This window comes from Siphateles boraxobius, unplaced genomic scaffold (assembly GCF_051911475.1).
Source record: "Siphateles boraxobius isolate OS27281-9 unplaced genomic scaffold, OSU_SipBor_1 41, whole genome shotgun sequence".
Lineage (NCBI taxonomy): Eukaryota > Metazoa > Chordata > Actinopteri > Cypriniformes > Leuciscidae > Siphateles > Siphateles boraxobius.
Window position 1 is genome coordinate 43,855,184 of NW_027509042.1, and position 26,267 is coordinate 43,881,450.

Consider the following 26,267-nt stretch of genomic DNA (forward strand, 5'->3'; position numbering starts at 1 on the left):
GCAACAGCTGACTCTCATAACGCTGTCTGCTCAGCTCCACCTCTAACTCTTTCAGTCTGATCGCCAGAAAAAGATTTTGCGGAGAAGCTAAATCGACGGGATCTATGCTGGTCAGCTCCTTAGGTTTGGGTTGCTCACCCTCACTCGTGGAAACCGGCAACTGAAATGCAACACCCGCCGACTCACTCCGCTCTGACAAAACTCCACGCTCCATCAAGTGTTTATAAATTACCTCCTTAATCTCCTGTTTAACTGCACCACGAGGAACTGTGATTTGATAAAAATCCGCAATCGTGACCAGATCATCTTTACGACAAATATCTAACTGTTCAGACGTAGGCTGAATCGCAAATTTGTCTAGTGCAAACTTTAAAGACATTCCGAATTCCCTCCCCCTCAAAGTGAAAACCACTAGCCAAACAACAATATACAAAGCAAATTTCATGAGTTTTTACTTCTCTTCTTTTTGTCTAACACGCAGTGACGAAACTCCAATTGGTTTTTACAATAAAATTATTTTTAAGACGAGCCCCCAATTTCTGACCCCCAATTGACTGAGTGATTAAAAACAAGTGAGTTAATTCGGACACTGATGAACACCTGCTGTTAACAAGCAGAATCACTGAAGGAAAGAGAACAAGAAGAACAGAAAAAAGCTGAAATCAACTGAAGATAAAATACATTAAATCTCTGAAGATCTCAGCAGAGGAGGATTAAACAACTCCACAAACAGCATTACCAGCTCCACTTATTACTAACGAGTTTGACTTTATGTCTGATGTCTACAGAAGTTATTATTAAAAGGTGACAGAGGTTTAGATGTTATTTTATTTTCATTTGATGTAACCATTATGGTGATCAGTGTTTGCTTTAGTTGGGCTCTTGACCCTTGACTTTTGAACATTAGTTTTTCTTTGGCAGTGTTAACTGTGTTTTTAAAATACATTTGCTATTGCAAAAAAAATGAAAGAAAACAGGATTAGATGGCAGTGACTATTTGTTAGGGCTGTAACAATACACCAAACCCACGTTTCAGTTAGTATCAAGATTTTTTGCCCACGATTCGGTTAGTATCACGATTCTGTAACGGGGGCGGGGCTTGGGGGTGAAAAAAAAGAGATTTTGAGAGAGAAAAAAATATTTGTATTAAATAACATTTGAAAACCCTGTATAAACTGAACACCATAGAAAAATATTAACTATGCAAATTATTATACTAAACTAAGCAGTGTAGGCTGCTGCTTTTGGGTTGTTTTGTGGGTTCCAACTAAATTGATTCTGGGATGGTGCCGTAGGATATGCATCTGCATGTTGGACGTGTTGCCCTTCATAAATGCATTAGAAAAATATAAGTTTACACATGCATTTTATATTTAATATGAGGGAAATACACATGCGTATGTCCACTATGGGTGATGTTTTGTTTTTTTGATGATGGTATCACTGTGATTTTACAGATCGAGATCTATCGTAGTTTTGACAACCAGAAAATAAGAAGGATTTAAAAAAGTTAATACTCAGAACATTTTGAACTTCAATATTAGACAGACATACACAGACATCATGAATTGGCGTATGAATCGCAATAATGGTGACTATCAAAAAAGTTTCAATGCTGCAATGCATGTTGGGTTGGTACCCATAGTACAAACAAAAAATTGTGCATGACTGCCAGCATGCACTGCGGCATGAATAAAATATGCAGCTAAATTGTCTGGTTATTTTCTTTCATTTTTACTGGTTGCTTTTATTTTTGCTGTTGGTTTTGTGTTGACTTCTAGCAGTGTGTTTTGTGATGTTCAGATTTGATGTTATCTTTTTAATTGATTGTCACCATTGTTGAGATTCATTGGGTGATTCTTGATTCTGTGTGTGTCGAATCGAAGCCATAGTAAAAAAAAAAATTTAGTGAGTGAATGATGAGTTTAGAAGATCCTTCATAACTGGTGTGCAGGCTGCTTGATCTTTTGCTGTAATTTCACAGTGTAGCAATATAAAATTAAGCTGTATTAAAAAAACATATTTTTGATAAGTGATTAGACACTGGATTAGATCGGTGATCCAAACATTATGTGACATCATGTCAAACTTACCTATCTATTGTTCTCTTTTTTACCAACAATATAGTAGCAATAAAAAAATTATAAAATATTTCCTTACTACCTTAACTTAATTAATTAGTTTTTTTTACATTAAAGTTTTAGTATTATAGCTCAAATAATTTGATGTTTAGCACAAACAATGTCATTTCCACCACAACCTGTCTTTACCGCCACAATGAACACGGTGGTGGAAATGACGGTGGTGGAAATGACATTTCCCCCCTTTCCCTCTAAAAGATAATGCTATGTTAGCCTGTTAATATTAGTTTTATAGTTAGCATTAAATATACACAAATTACACATTATTAAATTAAATTTGTCCAGTTATTTTTACGTCCATATGAAATATGAGCCGTTTGGAAATGACGACCAATGAACCTACTCTCAGTTTTAGTCATATTTACCTTGATTTTTCTTCTTTTCATTACCCCCTAAAGAGTTCACCCTTTCACCCAGTCATGTGTTCCACTGTGGAGTTTCTGTTGCTATGGTTACTAAGTACTCAAACCTAAAACAATGATCCCAGGATTATATTTTGTATAGTGTGGTGGAAATGACAGTGAACCCAAGGGACAAGGGTTCTACTTATGAAAAATATAGAATAATGTGAATAAATATTGCAATATATAATATGTATAATTGAAATAGATATTATTTTATAATTTGTACTTAAAATCTACATTATTTAAATATTTAATTTAGAATTAAGCAAGGTTGAAGTTACAAAGTCTGTCTTAGGGACAGAGGGAAAATAGTAAAAAGCATGCATAAAAGGCCTCATATTATATAATAAAAAGAATGATTGAGCCATTATACATTTTTTATAAGTTCCCCTTAGGGTGAAGTAAGTGTGACAAAAACAAAAAAGAAGAAATGTTTTTTCGATTTTATTATTTCATCCCGGGACAAGAAAAGTACCATAGTTAAAGAATCACCCTTAAACTGTCGTAAATCTTGAATACTTTATGCTCAAAACATGAATAAATGGATAATAACTACTGTGTAAATATAATATAGTACCATAAAATCCCATAAAAAATACAAAATATTAAATAAAAACATTATCAAACTAAAATATAGATTCCTTTCATTGAAATAATGCGACGAGTGCCCGAGTGTTAACTAGGTGGAGGAAATGAAGAATTGATTGAATGGTGGTTAGAGACATTACAAGTCCAATGAACTATGCCTAATAAATGATGTGTGTAATGTGTACAGCAGGGATATTGAGGAGAAGAGCTGCCAGTAGGAAACACAATCGCAGGGTGTGTCACAGAGCAAATCTGTCATGAAAACACATCGCCTGAGGGCTGGCTTTAACACAGGAATGCGTAAGATAAACTTTATCATCCGTTTTCACCTTTTTAAATGTACATTTTCTGTGCAAATTCCACTTATACATATTGGTCAATGACGAAGTTCATTAACTTTGATTTTATTTAGTTTTATAAAATAAATACATTTCCCTCTCATCCATCTACTTCTGCTGTATGTACATTAGAAAATACAAGGATTCATTGTAATGGTGAGTTTATTTATTACCTGTTATGAAACAGTGAATGTGGTCAGAAAACAATGCCAAATTTCAGATTAGTCTGTAATGCTGCATGTAAATGTTTTTATGTTCTATAGCAACAGTGTTTGGGAAAGACTTCCTCTGTTGGCACATGAATAGTTATGTGCTGAGGTAATCTAGTGTTTATGTTGATAACATCCTTCTGGTCATTATTTGAAGTAGATCAAAGAGGTGCAAGTCTGTACAGTGATTGAACTGAAGAAAACTTTTAATGGGGTCATTATTTTAATAATAAAAACTATACGATTAAAATTAAGGACCATATTTCAGTCACATGTGGACGGACCCAGTTTCTGATCACTCAATAGGTATCATCATACATTTTCACTTTTGAGAATAGATTTTGCTGCTTATAGTTTTAAGCCTTTTTGCATTTTTTTATACTTAGAAGAAGAATCTAATTGTAATTTTTGAAAATTCTGAGCCTTTTATATGATACAGACTAAAAACACTCCATCCAAGATTATAGCATATTTTTAATGAAAAAGTAACAGCTGAATATAAAAATATATTTGAAGCAAAAACATAAAGATCCATGTCAAATGTTTACCCTCGCATCTAAAAATCTCAATGCCACATTGCAGTCTCTTCCATGCATTATTTTTATTATTTTGTTTTTAAAGTATAATATGCAATGTGGCTCCAAACACACATCCAGGAATGTGCATGCTTCAGTGTCCTAAAAATGAAAAGATTGCATACACTGTTCTGTGCTTAAAAACATGCGGTGTGTGTAGAGTATGTGCTGCTAAGAAGCCAGAAACATAGAGTGGCTTTTCACATTCTTAGAAAAATACAGTATATAAAAGATTATGTAATACTCTCCTAAGTACATGGAAAATAGATGATTTCACATTCCGTTTTTCACCAGCCAAGACTCTCATTTTCCGATGATGACGTTCCTGTATCCTCTAACGTGGCCCAGCTTGTCACTGTCAAAATCCACCACGAGTTTGCGCAGGCCGGACTGAGTGGGAGTGAAGTAGATTTTAACTTTGGCCTCCTGCCCAGGTTCAATGGTGGACTCCAGCCTGAGACGAACAAATATTTACACGTTAGAAATCTCACAGATTCACCTCTTTTCATATTTATAGTCGGAATTGTGTTTATTCAAATATAAACTATTGGACACTAGCAAAGAGCAGTGTGCGATGTTTTATTGTGTTTAAAGGTTCAGTCGGTTCTAAAAGTAGGAGACCACTTTTGGAAAAAAACAGGAGTTTTGAAAAAAGTTTAACAGAACAGTTGAGATGCAATGTGATATAAAAGTCTGATGGTGAATTATTCAGTCACATAATTTGTTGTGGCAAATACTTTTTGGATGCACATCTACAAATGTATTAGTTAAATGTGTTTTCATCATAGTTTCTGCATATCTTCTAGCCGAAATTTTCCATCACAAGCAAGCATATAAGTTTATGGCTAGCACTGGATTTTACAGTTCTTTTCCGCATATACATACACTGAAAAAAACACCAGATTTTTTTGAAGTTGTAACTCAAACAAAGACTGAGTATGTTTTTCTTTAAGAAAATACAATTTCAGTCTTTTTACTTCAAAATGTCATGTTTAATTCAGTGTTACTTGCCGAATTTACTAGCAATTTATAGCATTTCTACACCAACATTTTCTATTAATTATAACAATAAGTAGATAATTAGTAGGTCTCTGAACCACCCATGTAGTTGCCTTATATTACACACCCCGTTCTTAGGTAAGTACACTGTAAGTGTATGTGAGGTTTACTTGCATTTCGTGAACTACATTTGCATCTTGGTGCTTCTATACAGTATTTATTCAGGTGATATCCCAAAATGTGCATAAAATGTGTGAATGGAAGCCCCAGGCTAGTGACTTGTATATATCACACACAAACAATAATTTAAAGTGGCCCTATTATGCTATTTTAAAGGCTCCTAATTTTGTTTTGGAGTCTCATACAACCGGTTTACATTCACTTTAATTTTCTCATGATATCCACTGCAGCATTAGCATCGTCTGAAACGATTCGATCGAAGATTCAGTCTCTCTAAACTCCACCTCTCTGAGAGCTGCTCTGCTCTGATTGGTCAAATGGCCCAGTCTGCAGTGATTGGTCAGAAACCAAACGCTCATTATCATATCTGAATCTCAGCTCTTGATCACAGTGATACGAACAGTAATGATGGCGTGGGTTTTACCGTATCAATCTCATCAAAGTGGATTTATTTTGTCAGCAGAAAACAGCGACTTCTCGACACGAACAACACGAACCAAACTGTTCCAGTCTCAGATAAACTACAGTGTTTGAGGGCCGGGGAAAGATATGCTGTTCAGCGAATCAAAAGCATTATGCAAATTAGTTCCAAACCTACGCAGGATCATCAAGAAGTGAGACTGGAATTACCATAGACAGTATAAGAAGTGGACAGAGCCATCTCATTGGAACTCAGTTGAGACAGTTGAAGCCCATTTTTAGCGATTTTTTAGCACTTCCGTTCCTGACGCGCAGACTCAAACCGACTCAAACTAAGCTTGATGACGTGAGCAACCTGTCTGACAGACGTAAATCTTCTAGTAGCTGTGCGTGAAAATTGCCAACGTTAATCACTTCATATGTATTCACTTGCCACATACCGAATTATTTCCAATTCCCCAAAAACATTGTTGAAATATTTTGTCCCGTTGCTTTTATGGACTCATTATCTATGGGCTTCTCCCTTGACGGGACGTCCCCCCGATTGCCTGCGAGCTTCTCCTCCTGTCTACACGATAATGTCTCTATTGTGCGACAAAAAGTCGCGTGGTTATGACGCAATCGTTAGCCTGTTTTTAACAAAAACGGCTTCTACGGGGCCATAACGTAAGATACAAAGTAATGGACCCTTTTATACATTGTCGTGTTTGTTTAGAAATATATAATGGACAAATGAAGTCTTTGGACGCCTAAGATGTAAAGTTATTCGCTGTCAAAGTGACGCCAAAATGAACTGGAGTCAATGGAATGCTAACAGCAGGTGAAGTTCTGCTACAATGGCGGCTCCCGCGAGGCTTCAACTTCCGGCTGATGGATTACCCCCTTGGGAATTACTGACGACTCATTTCAGGCAGTTCAGAATCACTTCTTTTTTTTATGAGACAAAAACTCGTGAGCTTAAACTTTGCACATCATTTACATGCACAAACAGCTCTATTACACACCCCATGAAAGGGAATATGTGAAAAACCACAATAGGGGCATTTTAAGCTGATTATCAAAACTCTGCAGTGTGTTTGTAGCCATCGTTTCTCACTCTCTATTGCACTAAAGACAGTGGGTGTTCTTACTTCTCGGTGATGCTGCTGCCGCCTGTGAGGTTGGCGCCCTCTATGGTGAAGCAACAGCCTTGCAAGGTTTCGGGCAGCGGGTTCTGTAAGGTCAGCTCTGCCGCCAGCTTACGGTTCTCTTTGGGTTCTCCCAAGATCTAGAACGACACATGAATGAATGAATTAATGAATGAATGAGACATTTACAGGTAACACTTTATTTCATTAGTCCACTTTTGACATTCTACTAACTATAAGTAACTTTGCAACTACATGTCAACTAACTCTCATTAGAGTATTAGTAGACTATATGCTTAATATCTGCTAACACTTTAATTTTGATGGTTCCCAATCAGACATTCTACTGGCTATTAGTAACTTGGCAACTACAAGTCAACTTATTCTACTAACCCGAACCCTAACACCTAACCCTAACCTAACAGTCTACTGACTCTAATGAGAGATAGTTTACATGTAGTTGCAAAGTTACTTAGTAGAATTTCTAAAGTGGACTATCGAAATAAAGTGGAAATCATTTATATAGTGCTTTCATATGTACTACTGTACACCCAAAGTGCTTTACAGTCATATCAGGGGATCTCTCCTCAACCACCACAAGTGGTACATCAACATCAACATACACATATACACATACTGTACATCAACATACACATATACACATACTGTACATCAACATACACACATACACATACTGTACATCAAAATCAACATACACACATACATCAACATAGCCCTATTCGCACGGGATTAGTACTATCTAGGGACCTCGTGTGATTTAGAAATTTCACCCCGACATCTGAATTTCATGTGGCGCATTCGCACGGGATAACCGAAGCCTGTGATTTCACTCAAATTTACTGACTTATCTCCCGGATATGACGTCAATAAGCTATTGCTTGGAAATGTCTTTTCGTTATAGGTCTAGCTGTATGATTATGACATAAACAGAATAAAGTTCCTTACCACATGCTGCTATACATTTCATTCATCTCTATCTAATCACTATTTTTGTTTTTGCTCTTCTGATGATTTTCAGCTTTCACTTTCTGCAAATTGTGCAGTTGTGTATAGCGATATGACCCAGCACCCAAAATACTATCAAAACACTCCAACACAGCTTCCATTCTTCGCGAAAGACGGATAAAAAGGAGCACATGAAACAAAAACCTTGAAAAAATGATATACGATCCGGCCAAATCACAGAGATGCCGATTCGCACGGGACTAATATTATCACAGGACCTCGGTGTTCGGCGAAATATAGTAGGTAATTTGCGGGGGAATTTTTACTTTACAAATTACAGATATGGCCGATTCGCACGGGATTAAGATCTCAGACAAACTCCGCAATTATTACAAATGACTAGAAGTCACCAGGTAATACTTATCCCGTGCGAATAGGGCTTTAGACATACATCAACATACACATACATCAACGTCAACATACACACATACATCAACATGCACATACATCAACATACACATACATAAACATACACACATACATCAACATAGACATACATCAATATACACATACAGAAAACATACACACATACATCAACATACACATACGTCAACATACACACATACATCAACATACACATACATCAACGTCAACATACACACATACATCAACATACACATACATCAACGTCAACATACACACATACATCAACATGCACATGCATAAACATACACACATACATCAACATGTAAATACATCAGCATACACACACATACATCAACATACACATACGTCAACATACACACATACATCAACATACACATACATCAACGTAAAAAAACACATACATCAACGTCAACATACACATACATCAACATACACATACATCAACATACACATACATAAACATACACACATACATCAACATACACATACATCAACGTCAACATACACATACATCAACAAACACATACATCAACATACACATACATAAACATACACACATACATCAACATAGACATACATCAACATACACATACATAAACATACACACATACATCAACATACACATACGTCAACATACACATACATCAATGTCAACATACACACATATATCAACATACACATACTGTACATCAACATCAATATACACCAAACATCACATACACATACATCACATACACATACACATACATCACATACACATACATCACATACACATACACATACATAAACATACACATACATCAACATACACATGCATTAACATACACATACATCAACATACACACACATCAACACCAACATTCACATACTTTACACATGGACATACACATACATTAACATACACATACATAAACATACACACATACATCAACATAGACATACATCAACATACACATACATAAACATACACACATACATCAACATACACATACGTCAATGTCAACATACACACATATATCAACATACACATACTGTACATCAACATCAATATACACCAAACATCACATACACATACATCACATAAACATACATCACATACACATACATCACATACACATACATCAACATACACATACATCAACATACACATACATCAACATACACATGCATTAACATACACATACATCAACATACACACACATCAACACCAACATACACATACTGTACACATGGACATACACATACATCAACAACAACATACACACATACATCAACATACACATACATCAATATACATCAACGTCAACATACACATACATCAACATACACATACATCAACATACACATTCATCAACATACACACACATACATCAACATACACACACATCAACATACACATCAACATACAAATACATCAACATACACATCAACATACACATCAACATACACATCAACATACACATACATCAACATCAACATACATCAACATACACACACATCAACATATGTGATCGTGGTCGTACCCTGATTTTGATCTCGGGCTCGTCCAGCACGACGTCCCGCATGGCCATACTGGCTTCCCTGGTGCCGTAGTCGATCAGCAGAGCCCCCAGGCGGATGAGGTTATCCTCCATTAGATTATTACAGTATTTACTGTAGTTCAGTCTCAGAGGAACCTTCCTCTCTGGAACAAACACACAACACAGTGAAGACACAGAACAATCAAAGAATAATTCAATAATAGGAAATGGAAAGTCAATATCAATTACGGTTAATATTATAGACATATAATAATAATAACAATATATTATTTAATTACAATTTTAAATATATATTGTATAAACGTAAATAAAATTACAAAAAATAGGTAACACTTTATTTCACAGTATCCTTTCCTTGTGTATGTAGTTACTATAGTAATAACTATAAATTATGCAAAATTACATGAAACTAACCCTAAATCTCTAAACCCTAATCTTAACACTAATGTTATTATTACGCAGCACTTAAATGTATAATTACACTGTAACACGGACACCTTAAACAAAAAATATTGTTATTAACTACTAATACTAATAACAATAAAACAAAACAAAAAACCACTCCAATCCATGCATTACAATCACTTTACCAATACTTTATGTATATGTAAATGTATGTAAATGCATGGCCATTGCATTGCTAATGCACTTAACTGAGGCAAGAGTTTTCATCAGATGTCTATGCACAAAATTGCTAAGATGCATGGGCGTTGGAAGCAACAAAAAAAAGTGTGTGGGTCCTCCCCCAGAAAAATGTTACTGGAGTAAATGCCATTTCATGTATTCTGGTGCCTTTTAATTAAACAAGTAAACTAAACTTTAAATGCTAAACATTAAATGCATTATCATCCCGCTGCTAATACCATGCTCATTTGCCAGCATTGACAACTTAAAGCTGTTATTAATGTTTACAATGCAATATTTGACTGGAAGGGTACAACGGGCGGTTATTTTCGTCAGTTGTGGCTCGTTGAGAAATATAATGATTCAGCAGAAATGGAGTTTAATTTATTAGGGCATTCCTCAAGTGGAATGGATTTGACTGACGGCGCTCTGAAAAGTGAACAGACATACAGTATGCGCTGAATTAGAGACGGTAAAAGTGAGTGGGTCCAATATCATTGGTCTTAAAAAGTGGGTGGGTCTTGTCCCAAACATATACAATGGTTCCGACGCCCATGCTTAGATGCATTTGGCTTTGCATTCTGAATCACACACACAATCCACACATCAGTAATGCAAGCGCACCTCCTCCAGGAGCCAGCTCCACATTGAGCAGGTCTTTAAAGCCACACTCTCGGCCTACGACTCCGCTATAAGACACGGCACGCGACGCAAACACCAGACGGCACTTCTTATCCTCCTCGGTGTTGTTCGTCACTATCGCAAACACGTCGAAGTCGCAGCCCTTCCTGATCCCCGTGGACAGCTTGATGCTGATGTGAAGCCCAGTGTTTGCTTGCTGCTGTTGAAGCTTGTTCTGGTGGTTTGCTTTCTCAAAAACCTGCCTCTCCTCCTCAGAACCTGCAAGAGGTTGTTGCAAAATAAACCTCCTAATTTTGCATTTAATTGTGTGATATTGAAAGGAAGTGCGCTTGTTTGTTTATTCCTACCTTCAGGGTATTTGTACATGTGTGTGATGTCTTCTCTGTCATCTCGGCCTACGCTCTTGGTGCTGATCTTCTGTCCCACTTTTTGATCATTCACGATTTTTCTTGTTTTCCCATCTTTATACTTCAGATAGTGCACTAAGTCTGCGTTCACCTCCGCGAACACGAACGAAGCGTCGTATTTGAAGGTGAGCTCTCCCTCTTTTATGGCCCGCACAGGAACCGGCCCGCAGCAGAACACGCCTGAGAGAAAGCAGATTTCAGATTATGTTTTTGGTTTATCTTTGTTAAATCAGTTCATTAAATAAAGCAATCGTGTCTCTTTACAAGACTAGGATTAAACTATCTATTTATCTATCGATTGATTTTTGTTGTTCAATACTTGTTGATACAGTATAAAAAATATTTGGTTTCCTGGACTTTCAATGGAGGGAAAGAATCCTCTCAGGTTTAATAAAAAATGTTTTACTTTAAGTTTCGAAGATTTAAAGGCTTATGGATTTGGAACGACATGAGGGTGAGTAAATGACGACACTGTAAAAAAAAAGAAGATATTTTTACCCAGTATTTTTGTCTTGTTTTCCGGTACAAATATCTAATCATTCTTAAATCAAGATATATTTACTTAAGAAGCAAAAAGATATTACATTTTGTTTCCAGAAAAATGTTAAAAAATGTATAATTTTTGCTTAAAACAAGAAGAAATATCGATTAAACTTTATTTCTGTAGTCACTTTAGACATTCTACTAACTATAAGTAACTTTTCAACTACATGTCAACTATCTCTCATTAGAGTATAAGTAGACTGTCAGTAGACTGTTAGGTGTTAGGGTTCGGGTTAGGAGAACAAGTTGACTTGTAGTTGCCAAGTTACATATAGTCAGTAGAATCTCTGTTGGGGGACCAACAAAATAAAGTGTTAGCAGATATTAAGCATATAGTCTACAAATACTCTAATGAGAGTTAGTTGACATGTAGCTGCAAAGTTACTTATAGTTAGTAGAATGTCTAAAGTGGACTATCGAAATAAAGTGTTACCGAAATATTAGCCGTTGGGGTAAGAAAAATAATCTCGTTTTCACTTTGAATTAAATTTGAGTAATTTGTCTTAAGATTAAGATATTTTTTCTTGTTTTAAGCATAAACGCACTTCAGTCATTTTGCTTCTCAAAGTAAATATATCTTGATTTAAGAGTGTTTAGATATTTGTACTGAAAACAAAACAAAAGTAAAAAAAATTGCAGTGCAGAATGTTCATTTTTGGTGAACTATCTCTTTAAGTTTGTTTGATTTCCTGTTTGACAGGAAGAAGAGAGGTGTCTGCACACCTTCACTTTTCTCCTGTGGCGTCGGGTCACTCGCCTGCCAGCCGTCGAATCCTGGAGGGAGATCGGCTCGGGTCATCCAGCACTCAACCCAGCAGTGGTAGTTCCTACAACAGAAAAAACTTTTTAAATATGTTTTGTAGTGTCCAAATATGCGCTTTTTAACCATATTTTTGAGGTTTTACATTTATAAACTGTAGATTTTGATTGACAAATGAGTTATTTTTATAAAAGTGTTTTAAAAGAAGTCATACCATATCATATCTCTGGTCCTGCCGCTGTCTATTTCACCTTTCTCGTTGACGTAACGCTCGATCACAAGGTTGCTGTTGGTATCATGGGCAGAATAGTAGTTTGTGACCACCCTGCATGGGATTCCCAGAGCGCGAGACACTGAGGACAAACACGAGAACTGCTTCATCTGTTCCTCATTTCTCTCGTTTTACACTGTATAATGCACTGAATCTCAACTGCTTTTCCTTTAGACATCGACTGGAGGCCTAATGCTGAACCAAAACTGTTTATTGTACAAAACTAACAAAACTGTCCTTAGAATGAAACAAAATAATGAACGGCACAGGCCCAACAACATGCAAAATTATTAATGGTACACTTTTGTTAAAGTGTAATTATGCATTTAAGTTCTGAGTAATATCAATTAACTAAATGTACTTACTATAGGGTTAGGTTTAGGATTAGATTTAGGTTTAGTTTAGAGTTAGTTGCATGTAATTATGCATAATTTATAGTAATTATTACTACAGAAACAGGATATGTAACGTGTAACAAAGTGCATGTTACCATTACCATGCCAGAATGAGAACGATTTGCACTTTTGTAGATGCATAAGGAAACAGTGATTTACCATCCAAACACAGTCAAAGACTGTAGTATTATACTAAATTACCAGTTTAATGAAAACAGTCTTTTTTTTTTTTTTGTCATTTGGTAATATGGTTAAAAATATTACCAAATTAACTTGCCATTCATACAATTTTGCCCCTCCGCTTTGGAGGCTAAGATATTTCTGTTACTTCTGCTGGAATCTACAGAACATGGTGAAGGAAAAAATATGAGATGGTGAGAAATGCTCCAGCGATGCAAAGTTTCTCAGGGGAACGCAAACATTTTGTGAGCATTATGCGTTCCCCTGAGAAACTTTGCGTTCACTTGCATAATGTCTGCATTCCCCTGAGAAACTGTAAGTTTGCTCGTAAAATGTTTGCAAATTACTGATATTTGCAAATGCAACATTTTTCTGAACGCAAAGTTTCTCGGGGAATAGAAAAAAAATGCAAGAGAATGCAAATGCATTGTCAAAATAATTTTCCTGTCATCTCAAAATGTTTCCTTCACCATACGATGTTTTATTAACAAAGTTCGGCAGGAGCACGTTTAGATAATCTACCCGGTCAGGGCGAGAGGAGGCTTTTATACAGATCCGACTTATATCTGTTCCATCACAGATTTTACAGCATCTCGATTATTCCTATTCCAGCAAGGGCCAAACTCAGAGCTTGGAGCCCAGCATGTCAAATACTCATTTTTTACACTATATCTGATTATATGTACGTGTGAACTTGTCAAACTATAGGATAAAACGCAACAGAGACACAATTAAAACATGTGCAAAATAATGCACTCTTGCACACTTCGCTTCACTAAAACAGGTAATTGTTTCCCGAAAATTCCCGAAAATCTTTTTTCCCTAAAAAGATTTAGTGAGTAATTATATTAAATGGCAAATCACATTCACTCCTGTTTCCAGATGTTTTGCTTGAGGAAAAGACATCCGTAATCACGCATGTGTCCGCTAGATTTTCAGAAGAGATTTCAACAATGTCTCAAACTTCTGCATTCAAAAAGCAGAGATCTCAATATTAACATTTCCCAACATTTCTCAGTGGATTCTTTCAATGATCCACATGAATTAATGTGTCATCTTTATGCAAAAAAAAATAGTCATCTTCATACAAAAACAGGCTTCATTTTCTTCATGCATTTTTTTATTTGTGGGAGATTTGGATTATCGTTTTTACGATAACTATTTACGTCAAATACTGTATTATGTTAAATTACTGTTAAGAGAAAACTGTCATTTTTTTGTCATTTGGTAATATGGTTAAAAATATTACCAGATTAACTTGGCATTCATACAATTTTGCCCCTCCACAAATACTCATTTTTTATACTATATCTGATTATATGTAAGTGTGAGCTTGTGAAGTCACTTTAGGGACTCTGTAGGTTACAGTGGGCAACCGATTGAGAAGCACTACATCATCTAATAGGATAATGTAATACCTGTACAGGCGACGGCTGCAAAGACCCAGCACTGTCCATATTTCACGCCCATACAGGAGGTGTTGTCCCACATCCTCAGGATCTGAACGCTTCCCCTCCAGGACATGGGACTCACGCCTCCTTCAAACGTGTTTTTCCAGCAGCCCTCCAGGACACCGTCGTCCCTGTCATTACTGTTAATCTGGGGAGGAAAAAATCATCCTAATCCTTCCACTGTCTTGTAACTTACAGAAAGTCACATGAAATGGATGAGTGTGAATAATACTTTTATCAAGGAAAAATATTTATAATTTTGTTCCAGAAACTAGTGAGCTGCCTACTTAGTAGGGGTGTAACAATATATCGTGTCACAATATATCGCAATAAAAAAATGCAACAATATGTATCGTGGATAGTGACAATTTGTATTGTGTGTATTTCATCCAAAATGAAAAGTACTTTGTGAGAAAAACGTTTTAGTGTCAGTACTACATTAACCTACTATAATGTTGAATATAATGTGTAATATTGCAATGGGGTGATATATCTGGGTCCTGATAATGCCAAATATCTTATGTTATCAGTAAAACGTGGCCTACATTATTTTAAATATATCTAGTCAGTGACAGAGTGTAAGCATATTTGTCTAAAATAATTATGTATTTTCAGCTTCAGAATCATGGATATTCTGGTGTCACAATTGTCCTGTGCATTGGGTTGCCAGCCTATTCATTTCCAGCCACAATGTAAAACCAAATTTAACAGTTTAATCAACAGTACATTTTTTGTTAACCTTTATCCATATGTCTTGAGTTTCACAATGATATCTATCGTGAGTTCAATATCGTGATATGTATCGAATCATGACATGAGTGTATCGTTACATCCATACTACTTAAGTATCTGATGACCCAAACATTAATTATATAATTACACTGCATTATAAAATATATTTTTTGAACAAATTCCAGAGCAGAATAATTCTATTAAGCGGATTTGCTGCTCAAGAAACATTTCAATGTTGAAACATCAATGCTGAAAACTAAAGAGCCCCTAAAGGTGATTAATATATATTTTTTATGTTTATGTTTATGTGTACTGACCATAGCACTGAGCACTCGTGTGACATAGATGACGTTTCTGCGTCCAGAACAGTCCTTCCCAGGGTTCCTTTTATGTTTGGGGTTCATGTCAAGGATTCTTAAACAGGTGTCCAGTATGCCCTTCTCAAACTATAGGATAAAACGCAACAGAAACACAATTAAAACATGTGCAAATTATGCACTCTTGCACACTTCGCTTCACTAAAACAGGTAATCGTTTCCCTAAAATGCCTGTAGGAAAAAAAAAATCTGTGATCCAGCGAGTAATTAGATTAAAATGGCAAGGCACATTCTGAAACTCCTGTTTCCAGATGTTTTGCTTGAGGAAAAGACATCCGTAATCACGCATGTGTCCGCTAGATTTTCAGAAGAGATTTCAACAATGTCTCAAACTTCTGCATTCAAACACCAGAGATCTCAATATTAACATTTCCCAACATTTCTCAGTGGATTCCTTCAATGATCCACATGAATTAATGTGTCATATTTATGCAAAAAAAAAATAGTCATCTTCATACAAAAACAGGCTTCATTTTCTCCGTGCTTTTTTTTTATTTGTGGGAGATTTGGATTATCGTTAGCTAAAACTTTTTACGTCAAGTTACGTTAATTGAAATATAAATTACACTCAAAAAAATAATCTGTTGAACCAACTTAATTAAATTAAGGAAAGCTTTTCCACGAAATTGAATTATATTTATCCAACAAAATCGAATTTGTTTGAAATGATTTGTTGTAATCTTGCTGTATGAACTTAAATTAATTTGGTCAAGACTACTAAAATAATTGTGTCATTCCTACTAGATAAAGTTTTTGTCAAGTTACCCAGATTTAATTTTTGTCCTGCCTAAAATCACCAACATTATAATTTTAGCTAGTTTGACTTTATAGTTACTTCCAATGATAGTAGCCACTAGCATTCAATTTAATTAGAACAACTTTTCACATAATAATATTAGATATGACTTATGCAGGTCTGCAAGTGAGGTTTAATGCATATAGAGTGAATACTGAGTTAACACATACTAAACACAGTCGTCACTCTTCTGCATAATGGTAACCACAAAATTCAAAAACATTACATAAAGTCCTCTAAGTTTCTTACATAACTGAACATTAAATACTTACATCAACTAACAACATCTTTCCATTTACTGAAAAACACATAAAATAACATTTTAATCCCTAAATTTACCCTCCTAATGCAGTCCCTTGCAAAGCATGCTGGGAGCTACAGATCCACTGCCAAGTTAGTTGTCAACAAAAATAATTCATGTAGTTTTCACACAAATGAATTAAGTAAACTTCAGTTTTAAATATATTAGGTTGATTGAACACAATTAAATTAAGTTGTGACAAAATATTAAACAATCGTGTTACTTTTGCTTATTTTAATTAATTAAATTTAACAAGAGGCAAAATTTATTTTTTTGAGTGTAATGTTAACATAAATAAAATTGGAGAGGCACTTCAAGAGAGTCCACACACTCCACCAAAGACAAAAGACGTCAAAAAAGCGAGATAAAATCAATGCTTTTACTTAAAAAAAGTGGCAAACTTTTCGGTCATATGTGACTTTTATCAGTGCCAAGCTTACAATGATAAATTACAGTGTATTTTTCTCCTCGTGTTCAACTTAATTAATTAAAATAAGCTAAAGTAACACAATTTTTAACATTTTGTTAAAACTTAATTTAATTGTTTTTTTTTTATTTTTTTATTGTTTTCAATGGTTTTTAGTAGAACACAAAAGAACAGAACAGAACAAACAGGTCACAGGAGGTATAACATACAATTATGTTGTTCAAAAATGTTAATGTCAAATCAGGGGGTTACTTTCCCAATAGTCTCAGAGGAGTGAGAAAGAACTTTTCCTTTTCTATTTTTCTCCTCTCTTCCTTCCTTTATAATAATATCAGGAGAATAATTGTAATTGTCCTAAAAGTCAATAAAAGGTTCAAGGTCCCATCATACAACATACAATTCCAGAATGTTTTCATTGGATAAGTATTTTACATACTGAAAAAAAAAAAAAGAGAAAAAAAATGAAAAAAGGGAGAGGTTCTCAATATAGTATTAAAAGTGAAAATGAGAAAAGAATAAATAAAATAAAAATAGTAATAATTTGCATTACACTCACAGTGTCTCCTTATGTTCACTCCCTTCTTCTATACATTAGCCATTTTGACCAGTACTTGTAAAATTTATCCATGTTTAATCGTAAAGAGAAGGTCAGCTTTTCCATATCATATAAGTAATTTACAATCACTATCCACTCATCTTTTGTTGGTGGACTCTCATGCAGCCATTTCTTAGTTATTGTTTTTTTACTCGCAACTAGTAATACATTAAGTAGGTATTTGTCTTGGGAATTAAGATTAGTTGGTATATTTCCTAAATATATAGTACTGAAACTGTACTCCATCTCGAATCCCAGTATCAATTTTATTTCAGTGATTATCTCTACCCAAAAAGGCTGAATCGTTGGACATTTCCAGAATATGTGAAAGTAATCTGCCATAGAGGTATTACATTGTCTCCAACAGAATGCAGAATCTGGCTTACCATTCTGTAAATATTTTCTTTTGGGAGTAATAAAGAATCTTATGATATTTTTCCATGAGAATTCTCTCCATTGACCTGAACTAGTGGTAGTATACTGTGTTTTGCAAATGTTTAACCACTCTTCCTCAGATAAAATGATGTTCGCTTCCTTCTCCCATTTATCTTTCACATATACTGTAGAGTGATTTTTAGAAGATTGTATACTTGAATATATTCTTGATATCAGTTTCTTGTGAGTTCCACTCTTATATGCATCAATAAAAATATTGATCATATTCATTTCAATTTTATCGTTATTTTTAATATTTTTATTATAATGGTTCCTAAGCTGTAAATATCTAAAGAAATCTTGTTTTTCTAAAATATAGGTGTCAGTAAGATGTTGGAAGCTCTTTAAACCTGTGTTGTCTGAGATTGTACAATATGATGTAATGCCTTTCAACGTCCATTGTTTAAACCTTGAATCTAACTGTGCAGGTTTAAAATCATTGTCAAAGGCCACCCATCTTAACAACCGTGCTTGTTTCTCGAGCTTAAAATTTTTACATTCCTTGAACCAAATATTGAGAGGAACCATCGTCCAATGACTCAGATCATTAGAGTATTTAATCCTAGTGGTTTTATCCCCCAATAAGGAGGGGAGGGGAATGCCCAGCTGGCTAAATTCTAATTCTTTCCATCTTGCTTCATACTCATTATTACACCAACAAACTAGATATTTCAGCTGTGCCGCTTTGTAGTAATCTTCCAAACAGGGAAGAGACAGTCCTCCTCTCTCCTTTGATAATTGTAGTGTTTTAAGTCTGACCCTAGGTTTCTGATTTTTCCATATGAATCTAGAGATCATTCGGTTCCAGTCATTAAACTGTTTTTTCGGAATCTCTACAGGCAGCGATTGGAATAGAAACAGTAATCGTGGTAAAACGTTCATTCTTATACTTTCAATTCGATTATATAAACCAAGGGGTAAGGGCATCCATCTGTCCAAATCTGCTTTTAGTTCTTTAGTTATGGGTTCATAATTTATAGTGTAAATTTTTGTCATATTCTTTGGTATGATAACTCCTAAGTATTTAATATTAGTTTTCCACTTAAAATTATATTTATTACGTATGTTCTCCTGTGGTGAATAATTAAAAGAGAGGGTTTGAGTTTTGTCTAAATTTAATCTATATCCTGAGTACCAACCAAACTGCTCAAGGCATGACATGAGTTTAGGTAAACTGGAGTCGGGGTCAGAGATTGTCATAAGAATATCATCTGCATATAGACATATTTTGTGTTCATTTCCTTTAAATTGGAATCCTGGTATTTCTACATCTTCTCTAATTGCTTGAGCAAGTGGCTCTATGAATAGTGCAAAAAGTGTGGGACTTAAAGGGCATCCCTGGCGACATCCCCTTTCCAATGTAATTGAACTAGAAATACTACCATTTATTTTAACCTGTGCCGTCGGTAAATTATATAGTGGTTTAAGACATCCTATAACCTTTTCACTGAAGCCAAAGCGCTGTAGTACCAGGTACAAAAACTCCCATCGCACGGAATCAAAAGCCTTTTCGGCATCGAGGCTAATTACCAGAAATTTAGAGTTACTTTTGCTTATGCTATCAATCAGAAATAATGCCCGTCTCACATTATCTTGTGTCTGCCTGTTTTTCACAAATCCTGTTTGGTCGGTATCAATCAACTCAGGAATTATATTTTCTAGTCTTTTTGCAATTATCGAAGCATATAGTCTATAATCTATATTCAAAACCGAAATAGGTCTATATGACCCACATTCCGTCTTATCTTTTCCAACTTTTGGTATTACTGATATGATAGCTTGCTTCCAGGATATCGGCGTCTCTCCCCCCTTAAGAACATGGTTAAAACATTTTAACATCATAGGTTTTAATAATTCCTTACATTTTTTGTACCACTCCGCTGGATACCCATCCCCCCCTGGTACTTTATTTGTCTTTAAAGTTGATATGGCCTTATCAATTTCAGCTTCTGTAATTTCTTGTGTTACCAGTTTGTTTTGTGTAAGTCCTACTGATGGTAAGTCTAGAGATTCCAAAAAATGTTCAATAATGGAAGGGTCCGCTGCTTCTGGTTGAGAATATAATTTTTTATAGTAGGTTTCAAACGACCTTAATATATCTTCGGTTTTATAGCACGTTACATTGGTTTCTGGATTTCTAATTTTGAAAACGTCTCGGTTACATATGGTAACCCTCGTTCCCTGAGGGAGGGAACGGAGACGTAGGTCATGACTGACCAATAGGAATCTCGCTAGAGAGGCCAATCTACTTCGAGTGAAACTAAAACAAGCCAATACACATTGGCGTGCAATCATTTGTATCAGCTGCGCGCCCTCGTTAGCGCGGGTATAAACGAGCAGCTGGTGCGATTGCACACTAGTTTTTTGCTGAGGAGCCAAGCCTGAGAAAGCTGGCCGCCCCGGCGGGCGGCAGCGGATGTGGCGACGGGACCTACGTCTCCGTTCCCTCCCTCAGGGAACGAGGGTTACCATATGTAACCGAGACGTTCCCTATCGGTCAGTCACTACAACGTAGGTCATGACTGACCAATAGGAATCCCTACCAAAGCGCCACAGCCGCTGCACCCCATCCAGCGCCCCCGTGCAAGCCTCTACACCTTCTTGCCTGGAAGGACGATAGGCGGAGGCTTACACAGAGTGAGTCTGACACTGTTGTTCCGTAATAACCCATACAGTGAGATATTGGATAACACTGGGAAAGCGTGCCCTTTCTGTTTAGGAAGGAACGCTGCGGAAGCCACTTCTTCAAAGAGTTATGTGGAAATGCATATGGACTAGCCGAAGGCTGTACTGCATATGAAATAAAGGGTGACTTAGCCCAAGGGAAAGACACGGGCTTCCGATAGGAGCAGCCGTGGAATATACACATATGGGATCCCCGTAGGGTCACACAAATGGAACCCAGCCCAGATCCGGTTCTCAAGGATTCAGCGGATAAGGGCCTGGCGCCGGACGCTCCGCCAAGTCCGGGCCGAGGGGTTTTGGAGGACTCAACAGGTTTTACTCTGGAGCAATAAGGGTGCACAGTAGGGTGCAGCAAGCCGACAGAGCCAGACCTCTCAGTGCTTCTACCCGTCTAGGGTGAGAACACGGGAGGACACCGGCTCTACACGTAGGCTATAGTATCTAGCGAACGTGTTAGGTGTCGCCCAGCCCGCAGCTCTACAGATATCTGTTAGCGAGGAGCCACGTGCCAGCGCCCAGGAGGATGCAACGCCTCTCGTGGAGTGTGCATGCAACCTGAGCGGGCAGGGCACGCCTTGTGCTTGGTAAGCCAGGGCGATGGCATCCACTATCCAGTGGGCCATCCTCTGCTTGGAGACAGCCTTTCCCTTCTGCTGGCCTCCGTAACAGACAAAGAGCTGGTCTGAGGTCCTGACGCTTTGAGTTCTGTCCACGTACATACGCAGAGCGCGAACGGGACAGAGCAAAGCCAGGGCTGGGTCTGCCTCCTCCAAAGGCAGCGCTTGCAGGTTCACTACCTGGTCTTTGAAGGGAGTGGTAGGAACCTTGGGCACATAGCCAGGCCGGGGTCTTAGTACCACGTGGCTGTCACCCGGCCCGAACTCTAGGCACGATTCGTCGACCGAAAAAGCGTGCAGGTCTCCTACCCTCTTGACAGAGGCCAGTGCAACCAGCAGCAAAGTCTTCATGGAAAGAAGCTTTAAGTCTACTGACTGCAGAGGCTCAAAGGGAACATCCTGAAGTGCTCGAAGCACCAGGGAAAGATCCCAAGAGGGTATGGAGGGGGGTCGAGGAGGATTTAATCGTCTCGCCCCCCTAAGAAACCTGACGACCAGGTCGTGCTTTCCCACTGCTTTGCCATCTATGTGGTCGTGATAAGCTGAAATAGCGGCAGCATGTACTTTGAGGGTGGAGGGAGACAGTCTACGCTCCAACCCCTGCTGCAAGAAGGAAAGCACAGACCCTATCGGACATCTTCGGGGGTCTTCTCGGCGAGAAGAACACCACTCGACGACCAGGTTCCACTTCAGGGCGTAAACACGTCTCGTGGACGGCGCCCGTGCTGAAGTGATGGTGTTAAGTACCTCAGGGGGTAAGTCACCTAAACCCTCCGCGTCCCGTCCAGGGACCAGACATGGAGTTTCCAGAGGTCTGGACGCGGGTACCATAGGGTGCCCCGTCTCTGAGTCAGAAGGTCCTTCCTCAGAGGAATGGGCCAGGGAGGGACTGTCACAAGGAGCATGAGTTCTGGGAACCAAGTCCGGGTGGGCCAATAGGGAGCCACCAGAAGGACCTGCTCCTCGTCCTCCCTGACTTTGCACAGTGTCTGCGCAAGTAGGCTCCCTGGGGGAAACGCATATTTGCGAAGGCCCCGGGGCCAGCTGTGTGCCAGTGCGTCCGTGCCGAGTGTTCCCTCGGTCAGGGAGTAAAACAGCTGGCAGTGGGAGGTCTCTGAGGAGGCAAACAGGTCTACCTGAGCCTCCCCGAACTCTCTCCAGATCAGCTGAACCGCCTGGGGGTGGAGTCGCCATTCTCCCGGGAGCACAGCTCGTGATAGCTCGTCGGCCACACGGTTGAGCAAGCCGGGGACATACATGGCTCGAAGCGACCTCAGATGCTTCTGACTCCAGAGGAGGAGATGGCGGGCGAGTTGCGACATGCGACGGGAGCGTAGACCACCTTGTCGGTTGATGTACGCAACGGTCGCAGTGTTGTCCGTACGGACCAGCACGTCCCTGCCCTGTAGCCGTCTTTTCAAGCGGGTCAGGGCGAGATGTACTGCTAGCAACTCGAGGCAGTTGATGTGCCAATGCAGTTGAGGGTCCGTCCACACCCCTGACACTGCATGCCCGTTGTACGTGGCACCCCAGCCGGTGGCAGAGGCATCTGTGAATACCACAGCATGCCTGGACACCTGTTCCAAGGGGACTCCTGCCCGCAGGAACGAGGGGTCTGACCACGGGCTGAAGGTCTGGCGGCACGCCGGTGTGATTGCCACCCGGTGAGTGCCATGATGCCACGCCCATCTCGGGACTCGGCCGTGAAGCCAGTGCTGAAGCGGTCTCATATGTAGCAGGCCGAGCGGGGTTACCGCTGATGCTGCTGCCATATGCCCCAGGAGCCTCTGAAAGAGTTTCAGTGGGACCGCTGTCCTGCCCTTGAACGTGTTCAAGCAGTTCAGCACCGACTGAGCACGCTGCTCTGTGAGGCGCGCTGTCTGGGCGACCGAATCCAACTCCATACCGAGAAAAGAGATCCTCTGCACAGGGGAGAGTTTGCTCTTTTCCCAGTTGACCTGAAGACCCAACTGGCTGAGGTGCCTGAGCACTAGGTCCCTGTGTTCGCATAGCTGATCTCGAGAGTGTGCTAGTATGAGCCAGTCGTCGAGATAGTTGAGGATGCGAACGCCCTGTTCTCTCATGGGAACAAGGGCCCCCTCCGTGACTTTCGTGAAGACACGGGGGGACAGGGACAGCCCGAAGGGTAGGACTTTGTACTGATATGCTCGACCCTCGAACGCAAAGCGCAGAAATGGCCTGTGTCGAGGAAGAATCGAGACATGAAAGTACGCGTCCTTCAGGTCGATCGCTGCAAACCAATCTTGGGGACGGATGCATTCGAAAATGCGTCTCTGCGTGAGCATTTTGAACGGTAGCTTGTGGAGGCTCCGATTCAAAACTCGCAGATCCAAGATCGGTCGTAACCCACCCCCTTTCTTGGGTACAATGAAGTAGGGACTGTAGTGCCCTGACCTCATATCGGCTGGAGGGACCGGCTCTATCGCATCCTTCGCCAGTAGGACTGCGATCTCCGCACGCAAGACATGGGCATCGGCTGCTCTCACTGTAGTGGAGTGGATGGCCCGAAACTTGGGGGGACGCCGGGCGAACTGAATCGCATAGCCGAGCCTGATGGTTCGAATGAGCCAGCGAGACGGCCTGGGGAGCGCTAACCAGGCTCGCAGAGACCGTACAAGCGGGACCAAAGGGACCGAAGGCGTACCCGGAGTGGGGCAGCGAGGTGGAACACAGGGACGCAGCTCGGGAGGCTCTCTCTGGGAGGCGGCCCGTAGCGGGGTCTGAGTGTGCTGTGCAGCACTTACCTGGTTCCACGGGGCAGGAGGTGCGGGAGGCGGCTCGATGGCGTTCTCGGACCGTACGCAGCTGCCGGCTGGCGATAGAAGAGGCGGATGAGAGTGGTGAGGATTCTGACCCCCCACTACTCTCCGGGCCCTCTTCGGACCCAGAGATGATAGAAACTGCTCTTTTATTGAAAATTTGGGTACCGCTGGTTTTAAGGCCAGCGGCGGAACACAAACAAAACGGGACAAAGGATTTTCCACCCGGCCCTCTTCCGGGGGAGGGAGCGATGCAGTCATCGTCTCCTGGAGAGCAGTCCCTTCCACCTCTGGGTCGCCCGTCCTAGGGCCGCTTACCTTTGGCTTTGCCGCCCCTCTTGGCGGGGGCCTGGACGGGCGGGGCGCCCTGCCTGCGACTGGCTCCACGGTGCCGCTTGGATGGAGGCTGCTGCTGCGGCGCGGGAGCAGGGGCAGACGCAGGCGGACGCCCACGGCGACGAGCAGACCGAGGAGCCGCGGGCGGTGGGGTGGAGGCAGCAGCTGACCGCCGCGGCAGGATATGTTTAATGGCCTCAGTCTGCTTCTGTACAGCCGAGAACTGCTGGGCGAAGTTCTCGACCGCGTCGCCGAAGAGGCCGGTCTGGGACACGGGGGAGTTAAGGAACCTGATCTTGTCGGTCTCCCGCATGTCAGCCAGACACAGCCAGAGGTGGCGTTCCTGGACCACTAGTGTGGACATCGCACGACCCACTGACCGCGCAGTGACCTTCGTCGCACGAAGCGCAAGGTCAGTTGCGGCACGAAGTTCTTGGAGAACTTGTGGATCATGACCACCCTCGTGCAGGTCCTTCAGTGCCTTGGCCTGATGAACCTGCAACAACGCCATAGCGTGCATGGCAGAGGCAGCTTCCCCACAGGCCTTGTAAGCCTTGCCGGTCAGGTCCGACGAGTACTTACAGGCCCGGGAAGGAAGACACGGTTCTCCACGCCAAGTGGAGTTAGGGCAAAGTTGCATAGCAACGGCCCGTTCCACTGGCGGGATACGCGCGTATCCCTTAGCTGCCCCGCCATCAAGGGTGGTGAGGGAGGAGGAGCCACCGAGACGGTTTCGGGCAGTAAAAGGTGCCGTCCACGTCCCTGTGAGCTCCTCATGCACTTCCGGGAAGAAAGGCACTGGGGTGGGTTGCTGAGAACCAGCGCGCGCCACCCCGAGATACCAATCGTCCAACCTCGAGGGCTCGGGACACGGTGGAGGGTTCCACACGAGCCCGATCCTGTTGGCGGCCCGGGAAAGCATGGCCATCATCTCCGGGTCCGACTCGGGCACCGCTGACACACCTGAAGGAGGCAGCG

The 26,267-nt window shown here is 39.9% G+C and overlaps 1 protein-coding gene across 1 annotated transcript in view; it reads right to left on the bottom strand.

Moving 5' to 3' along the window:
- Positions 1-3,615: 3,615 nt before the first annotated feature.
- Positions 3,616-26,267, bottom strand: part of tgm2b (transglutaminase 2b) — a 36,975-nt gene continuing 14,323 nt past the window's right edge. Inside the window, exons 5-13 of the mRNA XM_077199873.1 lie at positions 16,258-16,386; positions 15,176-15,356; positions 13,126-13,264; positions 12,875-12,978; positions 11,549-11,788; positions 11,184-11,459; positions 9,918-10,078; positions 6,985-7,121; positions 3,616-4,709 (exon numbers count right to left, since the gene is read on the bottom strand). Coding sequence (XP_077055988.1) covers positions 4,559-4,709; positions 6,985-7,121; positions 9,918-10,078; positions 11,184-11,459; positions 11,549-11,788; positions 12,875-12,978; positions 13,126-13,264; positions 15,176-15,356; positions 16,258-16,386 — 1,518 coding nt within the window. The 3' untranslated portion in view covers positions 3,616-4,558. The remainder of the gene's footprint in view (positions 4,710-6,984; positions 7,122-9,917; positions 10,079-11,183; positions 11,460-11,548; positions 11,789-12,874; positions 12,979-13,125; positions 13,265-15,175; positions 15,357-16,257; positions 16,387-26,267) is intronic.